The 10,940-nt window shown below is 40.4% G+C and overlaps 1 protein-coding gene across 2 annotated transcripts in view; it reads right to left on the bottom strand.

The window, feature by feature from the left end:
- The window catches only part of nectin3b (nectin cell adhesion molecule 3b), a 46,360-nt gene extending 38,151 nt beyond the window's left edge, over positions 1–8,209 (bottom strand). Inside the window, exon 1 of one of the 2 annotated variants that reach the window (XM_066646361.1) lies at positions 8,007–8,209. In XM_066646361.1, coding sequence (XP_066502458.1) covers positions 8,007–8,100 — 94 coding nt within the window. In that variant the 5' untranslated portion in view covers positions 8,101–8,209. Of the gene's footprint in view, positions 1–7,308; positions 7,419–8,006 lie in introns of those variants that run through there. The other variant, XM_066646362.1, reaches the window with a different exon arrangement.
- Positions 8,210–10,940: the final 2,731 nt, after the last annotated feature.

A 10,940-nucleotide genomic window follows, 5' to 3' on the forward strand; every position in this document is an offset into this window, starting at 1 on the left:
CAAAACAAGGCCTGGCCATGATTGGGACTTGCCAAAAAAGCAGAAGAACGCCATGGCAACAAAGCTAGTACATAGCCAAGAAAACAGACACAAAACAGTTCCTAGGCAGGATTATGCTGGAGTATTAGATCCATACATGACTAGGTCTTGCCTTGATGGCATGACATCATGCAATGACACACAACTCAACTCTTCAACTAAAATCACCCCCTCTGCTTCTTGCTCTCTCTCTCATTTTTCCAGCTTTTCAAGCACTTCCAAGCCTTTCATTAAGACCAGGCTGCTGACAGTATAAAGTAATATATAAACAAAAGAAGTGCACTGGCACAAACTACAGGCTTGTCACACACCCTGGAGGGGGCACCAGTCCTTCGCAGGGAGAGACACACTCACATTTTCACACATGTGGATACATTTGAGTGACCAATCCACCTACCAAGGTGTGTTTTTGGACTGTTGGAGGAAACCAGAGCACCCGGAGGACACTCAAACAGAGAACACACCAAACTCCTCAAAGACAGTCACTCGGTGCGGAGCTGTGTTGCACTACTGTGCCACCAAATTCAAGCCATGTTTCCTAAAGTTGCCTTTACCAATAATGTAATTTGTCATTTTTTAAATAGCTTAGATATATAAATTAGATATTCTTCGGTTAAATTAATTCTAGTTGTTTGGTCCACTCTGATTTCATCTAGCATGAGAAACAGAAAATATTGACAGACACCTCACATCCTGGTCACTCTCTCTTCCAGCAGTTTCACAATATACATATTTTCTATATTTTATATTCTTGTTTTTGGGTTTTATATTGACAACTGCACAAAAAATGCACTGTACATTTTGAACTTTGTGAATTAAGATCATGATTCTCACTAAGCATCAAAATAATCAAGAATGATATCACTGTCAAACACAACCAACAGCAACAGAGGGAGGTCAGGAAGAAGGGCAAAAGGTGGACATGTCAAGGACATCCAAAAACACAGAGGATACAAGGCTTGTTCTCCCACCCACAGAGGAACAGCTGTTCAGCTCTGAGGAGAAATGTGGGTTGTTGTTTTTTGTTGGTGATTGAAACAGATTTGACAGGAGAATAATACAGGAGATAAAGTCAATACAGATCAGTGAGAGCTTCTGTTTTATCATGCATTTCATCTTCAGTACCATACTCACATAATTACAACACACAGCCAAAGAGAAAAAAAAAGGGGGGGGGGGGGGGCACGTACAGTAACACTAAGCTGACCTCTCCATTATTACTCCTATTTAATCCTTTCTTTCCAGTGTTTGTGTCAGACCAGCAGCAAAAGAAGATCCCAAAGCTCTAAAGCATCAACATCCAGCTAGCCATTATTTTAAATAGAGCTTTGTCACATTGCTAAAATCCCTCTTGATCCATGGAAACAATCAGTTCAGAGAAACTTGCCCACTTCTGTTCTTTGCAAAGAATTAAGTGTGCAGAGATAAACAATTGTTTATGTGCTCAAATCAGTCCAGATCATGAAGCAAAACTTAATCTGGCACGACAGGCTTGTTCTTTTCTTACTCTGTGGTATTGTACAGACAAAGGTTGAACTTCTTTTGTCTGGACTGAAGTCAGACGCTTCATTCCCAAAACACCTAAAGCAATTCTTACAGACAAAGAACAGACTGAAGGCCATTGTGTCTGCTCTCTGTTTACACTGTTAGAGGTCTGCATTGAAAATGAAAAAACTAAAGTTGTTTTTGTTGACTTTTGTATACTGGAATATGGTGGGGTGCTGGGGAGAAGACCAACCCACAGCACAGAAAAAGTGCTCATGTGCTGGCAGAGAAGGACGACTAAGAAGTAAATGTAGTCACAAGAAGATGCCTGCAGAAAGATGAAACCATTTCCACCGCTAATGAAGGATTAACACTACACTAAAATAACTGGTCACTGCACAGATTGTTTTAATTTTATCTTGACCATGCTGCAGTGCCTTAATAAAGCAAGAGTTTATGCTTACCTTTACAGACCAATTAGCAGGGCCAACTTTCTCCCCACTTCTTTAAACTTAACAGCTCAATTACCTTGCATTGTTTTTCACATAATTACTAAATAATAAGATATGCTCAAGGGAGTGTAAAAAATTTGGTTTTGTTGTAAAAATGATGCAATACGCTTTAAAAAACTATTCATCTCTAAGATGTAAGAAAAAAATGGTTTTAAGAAAAGTCGTTAATTGCTTCTCAACATTAAAATGGACATATTTTACACACTTTTCAGTAATTAACACAGTTCTCTGGGGCCTTAATGAAACATCTATGACAAGTAGCAAGTAGGATCAAGTAGCATTCAACGAGTCACTGTTGGCCCTGACCTGGGTGCACAGCAGTGAGAAGCAAGAGAGCAGAATCTTTCTCTCTCTTTTACCCATTTTACTTGGTTTACTTTTATTCTTTTTAGGAGAACCTTCCACAGAAAGTTTCTTTATGGAAGGAGTGTAATTTCTATGGGATTGCTGCAAATAATTCTTTGTGCCTTATTGTCTACATTAAAAGAGAAAGGACACTTCAAAGTTGTGCAATCATTTAATTAATGTCCCTACTATTCCTATAATTATTCTTGCTCTTTATGTTTGGGTAGGACTCCAATCATGCTTATCTGTAAAATTATGCTGAGTTAGCATGTTTTTGAAAAGACTCAATGTTACTTTGGCGAAAGCACATGCTAGCTTTCGTCTCTGCTCAGCTTGATAGCACTGGTGGCGGCTTGTTAGGTTTGTCTTTTTTTTTGTAAAAGTGGATCAGACACAGCAGTGCTACTGGAGTTATATTAGGCACGCCTACCTTATCCATGTTATAAAGGTAAGCCAGAGTAGCTCATCTACACAGTTCTTGGTTTTGATATTCATTCCAGTACTGACTAAAATACTCCAGCAGCACTGTTGTGTTTGATCTACTGAGAATAATGCACCAGCTAAATCATACCTGTTTGGTGGGTGGAGATGAAAGAACGGACAATGAGTGTAAAAACAGGTGTATAATAGAATGCTGTAATGTTTACTAAAACCACCAAAAATTTTATTTAAACAGTAATATACATTTTTTGTTCATAACATCCCATGCAAGGTCACCTTGTCTTGACAAGGACAAAAACAGAAGGAGTGAGGGGCATGAAAAAAGGCAGTGCAAACACCAACAGCAGCACAAAAATTAAGGGTGACCCATGAAACCAATGCTGTTTTTCATTCAGCTCAATCTCTTTAGAAGTACACTGTAACCAATGATGGGTTACAGAGTGCAATATTCCATATGGCCTTATTACGAAAATGTGAAACAGTAGTTAAGTCGTAGTTGATAGAGAAGGATAGAGAAGGTGGGCTAAAGAGCCCCCACCTCCGGTAAGCTCTCACAAACCCAGATGAAAGAGTCTATATAAAGAGGTCATTCATTATTCAACCTCTCTCCAAGTGGTATGCCCTGTGCTACAGAGTGGAAACATCTCCGATCCAACAACTGGGGAAAACAAAACATTGCAAAAGCAAATTCAGGCCACTAATTTCTTCCTCCTCAGCAAAAGCCCAGCTGATGCATACATAATGAAGAATAAAAAGGAAAGCAGTATTTCATGTATAAAGTTCTTAGTTAGACTGGTGTTTGTTTGTTGGTAGAAGACTGATGTGACCACCATCTTCCAAGCATTACTCCATGCTCTGTAAGATTTAATGCCTATTAAATGCATACTTCCTTCCAAAAGCCATATAATATAATGCATTAATGACACCATCACCAACATACTGGAACCCCATGAAAGTGCTGTTAATGGGAGTGGGTACAGAAGGCCAAACTGCAGTGATTTAAGTACTGGAGAAGTGAAGGAAGAGAGAGGAAGAGAGTGCTGAAAGGATTGAGTTAAACCCTACCACTAATGTCTCAATTCCCATGTAACCTTTTAGTGCATTTATTGATCTTTGAAAAGGAGTAGAGCATGAAGAGATGAAAAAAATGAGTGAAAGAAGGAACCAAAAATTCTGACTCTAAGAAATCAAAAATAACAGCAATGCAAATACTTGTACCTCTGGTAGCCTGTTCGTGGAAATTTTGAAATGACTTTTGAGGTCATGTACATTTTGCAAGCACTAACTGGAAGTGCAACATGCATTTTCTTCAGTGATAACCTAACAAGGAAATGTTCTTTGTCACGTGTCAAACATGTAGTGTAGGTCAGTGGTAAGGAAAGTGTATTACCAGGAACTACAAGCAGTGTTTCCAAAAAAAGTGTAGCCAAGGTTTGACGACACCTGCTAATACTATATTACTGAAATGAAGGCAACAGCTTTAAACCTCAGCAGCAATAGCTTTAAACCCCCTAAGAAAACTCTGTGCTAGATGTTCAACATAGCTCTTCTCGACAGCCAATGCAAGAGGGCTTTATAGAAGATGCATAGCATTGAGCATCTTGACATTAGACAGCTCCAGAGAGTCCAATTTCACTGAAAATGCATTTCTATGTGAAGCATACAAGCTGTTTGTACACAATCAAACACCTCTGTCAGCAATGGGTACACCTTAAAGTAGCTGAATTCACTAATTAAAAGGGGTATCTGAGCTCTTTTGAACATGCAGTGTACTAGGGGGCATAAAAACAAACTAAGCTATATGTATTTGGGAAAAATGCAATGGAGAGTAAATTTGACAGACCAAGAGCACATCACTGAACGTTAAGAAGAGGGAGAGGGAGCGAGAGAGACAATACAGGGACTAATCCCCAGCTCCTGCATGGTATTTTAACTGTTGTTCTTTGCTCCTTCTGGTGCTCATTCCCCTGCTGCCATCAGTCATACTAAAGCAACTAATGACCACACATTCATGCAGGAGGGAGCCAGAGTGGCTGACCCTGCTGGACACAGGGTCCCCCCAACAGAGACTCTGGCTCTGACCTCCCCTTACACCCAACAATCACACAATCCATGTCTGTAAGAAAGGTGTAGACACAATCCAATACATGTTGGGGCTTTCATACAAATATCAACTAAAGTGTAAAGTACAGCTCACTGAACCTGAATACAGTGGGAACACAAACGCTGAACAATAAAACCCAGAACACATCTAGACACTGCCTGGTACAGGTTCACTTACAGAAAACAAGCAGGTCTTGGAAATGTCTTATCAGCATTCAAACGTTTATTTAAACATTTAACAGATTAGCAAACACACAGTGGTGACACTGTTTCCCTCCACAGCGGCAATAACCCTCAGGCAGGGAATAGCCTAAACTGCTTGACAATGGAGGAATTGAGCATAGCCAAGGAGAAATCGATCAGGAGCAAGGACGCAACAGTGTCTCTGCCGCTAGACTGTCCACTGCATGCCACACTCAACCTTTCAGCTGAGAATACCATTCAAACCAGCAGAGGTCTTCCTAAAAATAATAACAATAATAATAATAATAATAATAATAATACCGGAGTTGTGCCAGGTGAAGTTTTAATGTTTAAAAAATAATAATTATTAATAAATTAATTACACCACGACCCTAAAATGGAAAAGCGGAAAAGATAATGAGATGAGATAATTAATTAATTAATTAATTAATTAATCAATAATAATAATAATAATAATAATAATCCCAGTGCCCAGTGATTCTGGATAGGCTCCGGCCCCACCGTAACCCTGAACTGGATAAGCAGTTACAGACAATGAATGAATGAATGAATAATAATATACGTGACAAAACTTTTGGCCATCATTTCTAGAAGAGTTACACTAACAGTCTCCTAATCATAAAAGATACGTTTCGCACTGAATCAAAGCTGAATGTGAAAAAAAAACAAACAAACAAACAAAAAAAGACAGTTAGCGCTCATTAAAAGATGCTTTGCAAAGACTACAGATACTACTGTTACTATAGAGGCAAATGCAAAGATCAACCATAGCATTATTACTACCACTGTCCAGAGAGTAGCACATTGCAGTTCTACAATTACAGACTTTTGTCCATCTATTTATCTGCATAAATTGTTAGCCTCCTATCACCCAGTTCTTATATGGTCTGGACCCCAAGAGGACCACCAGGGAGCAGGTGTGATTTGGGTGGTTTATCATTCTCTGCGCCACAGTAACACTGACATGGTGGTGTTGTGTTAGTGTGAGTTGCTCTGATAGGAATGGATCAGACACAGCAGGGCTGCTCAAGTTTTTAAAACTCCTCAGTGTCACTGCTAGACTGAGAATAGTGCACCAACCAAATATATCCAGCCAACAGCACCCCATGTCCACAGATGAAAGAGTAGTGGATGACGAACACCAACTGTGCAGCAATAAATGAGATACTGTCTCTGAAGGTGGACCAATGAGGTATGTGTCTAATAGTGTGGACAATGAGTGGACACAGTGTTTAAAAACTCCAGCAGCACTGCTGTGTCTGATCCTCCTGTACCAGAACAACACACACTAAAACAAAACCACCACGTCAGTGTCACTGCAGAGCTGAGAATGATCCATTACCCTAATTATACCCGCTCTGTGTATGCATAAGATGGACTACCGTCTACTGTAATTGTAGAACTAAAAATGCACCTGTCTGGTCAGTGGGGCTGAGAGAATGGACTGTGCGTGTACAGAAAAGGAGGTGGTCATAATGTTATGGTTGATCTATGCACACTACCTCTATATTAAAACTGTGGGGTGATTTCATTGTAGCTTTGCCAACATTTGGATGGAAATATGATGCAGGTCATGCGTGCAGCCCTGCTCTAACAGGAAACCTGAGTTACATAAAACAATACAAAATTAAAACCATAAACTGTAACTTGATGGCACAGTGGCAAAACAGCCACAAGATCTCTGGATCATGGATTCAATGGATCATGCTTTGGGTAACTTTTGCCTTGGGTCACTGCCTGTGAGGTGTTTGTTGTGTCCCTCAAGCCAAAAACACATGTTGGAAGACTGCCTGGCTAGGTGAGATTGCCCACAGTTGTGAGTGAGTAATGCTCCGCAATGAACCTGTGCCCTGCCTTGGGTAGATAATGTAATGTAAGGTGAATATACTGGTTGCCATCGCATCATCCAGGTGCATGCTGCCGATTGGCGGTGGTTCAGACCCTAACCCAGAGAAAGCAAAGCGCTTTCTAAAAGTAAGCAAACGTTGTCACAAGCAGACACACAATGGTACAGTAATAAAGTGCAGAAAACAAATCCAGACCGACGAATCTGTTTCTCTTTTTGCAGTTACTGGCAGTAACACACGTAAAACGCATTTCTAGGTTTAACTCAGGTTTGAACGGTTGATACTGTAGGCTAAAGGATATCTGACATCTCTCTTGCAAATCAGAAATGTACCTCTTTCGTAGCATCCAGATATATCGCACATAATTTCAAGAAGTGTCCCTCCTGAATCTGGAGCAGTGACGGAAACGACAGAAATACTTCATTTTAAAGCCGAATAAGTGTGTTTTAAGACCTGGCGCTGTGTAAACAGTACAGACAGAGAGCTTCGTATCTAACGCTCCTGCACTAGTTTCTAACGGAGCGTTTCCATGGTAGCAGAGGGATTCCACTGCATATACACACACTTACGGAGTTTACGTGAATAAGTAGTGATTTCCAACGAAAAGATGGAAACAGACGAAAGTGTTGGGATTTTACTCGGTTTTAGCAGCTTGTGACAATTAACAGTATACGTTTATACAGTGGCGGTGGCAGTATGTTTGTTCTATGAACTTTTTTAAAGTCTAGTGTGGAGAGTATCCCTTTCAGTTATTCTTCAAAATAATTTTAATGTTTATGAGTCCCACTGCAAGGGTTTATGCATCCCCTACACATTTAACTGGGCATTTTCAAGCCTTGGTGTGTTCAACCACGTGCATGAGAGCTGCGCAGAGCACTCAATCCCCCCGGAGTGGAGCTGGAGTTGGAGTTGTTGGGAAACGCTAGGTCAACGCTAGCAGTTCCCCGCTAACTTCAATGAGAACTTTGTAGTCTGCACTAAAAGTCTACACTTTTTCTAAAAATACAATAGATGAATGGACGAAACCTACCCGCCGCGATGCCCAGAAGAAGCAGGACTGTGAGTTGGAGCCCGGATTGAAGCGGGTTATTCCTGAGATAAAGGGCAGTCATTCTCAACGCCATGAAAAATCACCGCCCGCCTTCCTTCACTCACTCACTCGCTCGCTCTCTCTCTCTCACTCTCTCTCTCTCTCTCGCCCGAAACTCTGAAAGCTCCTCAGCAACAACTCCATAGGGACAAAGCGGAGACTGGAGCGTACCACTGCGTCGCAGAAAATAGGGGAGACTAGCCTCACCTGATAGACCAACCCAGTTTACACACAACAGAACCTCTTCTTTTCAATAAATGGATCCATCCGATTATTGTTTACCTTGTCGGCCTAACAATAGAGTTTACCTCCATCAGTGATAAAATAATGGATATTGTGGGAAAGCTGTTAAAATTAGTATAAAGGTGATTATTTATGAAGACACTTAAGTCATATCACGTCATTTTAGGTGGAACAGATTATTGTAGGCCCAGCAATACGGATTACTCCTATCTAGCACATAAATTTGGTGACAAATGTATGCACTGCTCATCCATCTTAAAAATGGTTTCTGTCCAAATTATCTCCTCTCATTAACCATATAGGTGCATTTGTGATTCTACAATTACACAATGCAGTCCATCAGTTGCTCTGCAGGCTTTTTTTTAAAGTCCCATTGAAACCTGTTTACTCAAGGCTCTGACCCCCACAGGTCCACCACACTGCAGTGACACTGATGTGGTGGTGTTGTTGTGTGGATCAGACAGAAACAGCAGTGCTGATAAACACTGCCCACTCACTGGCCACTGTATTAAACACAAATTGTTGGTCCACCTTGTAAAATCAAAGACAACACTCATCTGTTTGTCATTTTGTGTTCATCATACTCTAGTCCTACATTAGTGATCAAAGCTGCCCACATAATGCTGTTGGCTGGATATGTTTGGCTGGTGGACTAGTCTCAGCCCAGCTGTAACACTGAGGGGTATAAAAACTAAGCAGTGCTGTGTCTGATCCCAACCTTAACATACCACCCCCACCGCTGTGTCAGTGTAACCACAGCACTTACAATGACCCACCACCCAAATAATGTGTACTCTGTGATGGTCCTGTGGGGGTCCTAAACACTGAAGAACAGGGTGAAAGGGGGCTATCAAACTATGCAGAGCAACAGATGGACTATAGTCTGTTTTTTAAGATACCAAGTTTGTTGTCCAGGAAGTATATGTATATCTTTCATTATTATTTTCAAACTGAACAAAACTGGTTATATTATATTTTGTAGACCCAAAAAAATCTACAAGATAGGATAATATGAAATGACTGTTGAAATCAGATTAAATTTGTGTTCACATTTAGACCACTTTATCAAGTTTTCTTAATGGGCAAAATGTATCAGACTAAATATAGTGTGTTTAGTCTTTCCACCTGCTGAAGAAAAATACATAGATTTGCCTTTAACACAAAGGATATGAATTATTGACCCAATATTTTTTTTATTGTTCCTGTAACACGCTCTATATAATTACAAGTAATTTAGAATTAGGCCACTGAATTCTGCAAGAGGTCATTACATTCAGGAGTGAACTGATCAACTGTTAAATACAGTTGTTAAACACAGTTAAGTATTTTAACACATATTATCAAAGAGTTTGGTGGCAGTGTGTATATTTTAGAGATACTCGTCTAGAATACCTGAGAGCATGTATCTGTTTTTCTCACTTTAATATAATGTTTGAGTTTGCCCAGGGATTCATTCTAGTCAGCACCACAAGACAAGGGTATACCTTACCAGTACAGTATTTGAGGGTGCAATTAGATGCATTCTCATGAAAAGGAAAGAGCTCGGTGGGGCCCCTTTCCCTCCCTAGGATAAACAAGCCTAGCCGCGCTTAGCCCTGAATATTATCTGGGCATTTTCATAAAGATGCTTTAGTTTTGCAAATGCATTTCGCATTTACATTTAAAATGTAATCAGGGAGAATCCCACTTAGGGAAATAATAATGTCAATGACTAAACTGATAAAAACATGCTAGAATAATTTTAGAATAGAATAGCTTTTTAAATTTTGTTCTGAATCTTATGGCATGTGCTATTGTTGAGCCTGTCATCATTGTCACCATTTTGAGCCAGGACAAGATGTAATCCCCTGTACCCCATGCTAATCCCACTAGAGCCTCCAGATGAATCCATCCGCTGTCCAATCTGTGCCTCACCCCCAAATAAACTTCACCCTGCCCCCACATTCAAAAAGTCTAAGTGGGGCGTGTGTAAATTAAGAGTCTAATCCTGGCAACCAGCAAACGCAGGAGATGGATCAAAACCCCTCCTCGTCAACCAGGTCAGCATTTACTTTTGAGCCTTTTTCCATTCTAAAAGTCACCAAGAACACATTAACAGTCAGTCAGCATGGGATTATTACTGTGGATATTCACTCAGCACGTTTCTAAAGGCTATGACTAATCATTATTTGGCAAAATATCACAAATAATCAGGACAATATTACAGTTCACACACTCATGCGGCAGAAACAATAAAGGAGGTATTGTTGTAGCTTAACTGCTCAGTAGTCCACAGGGGCAAAGGGACTCAGCCCATAGAAATGCTGTTGATAACCTTGGGTTATATTATTTTTCAGGCCTCGCAATGCTTCATCATCAAGTCATCTCACAAAGCCACTGAAGTCTCCTCTAATAAACTCGCCTTTAAAACAGTCCAGGACTTGCAAAGATCCCCTGTCTGTCCTACAGCCCCTCAGCATGGAGCACTGATCCGCTTTCAATGAGGATCTGTTTCTTTCAGCAGCCTAAATGGACCAAACAAATCCTTGACAACAGAGAGGAGATACATCCATTCAGCAGAGGCTTTTACCCTTCTCAGTTCACAGGACTATGCTCAAACAAACCCTGCAGTTTTGTCACTGTGTGTCTTGT

Source organism: Hoplias malabaricus, chromosome 15 (assembly GCF_029633855.1).
Source record: "Hoplias malabaricus isolate fHopMal1 chromosome 15, fHopMal1.hap1, whole genome shotgun sequence".
Taxonomy (NCBI): domain Eukaryota; kingdom Metazoa; phylum Chordata; class Actinopteri; order Characiformes; family Erythrinidae; genus Hoplias; species Hoplias malabaricus.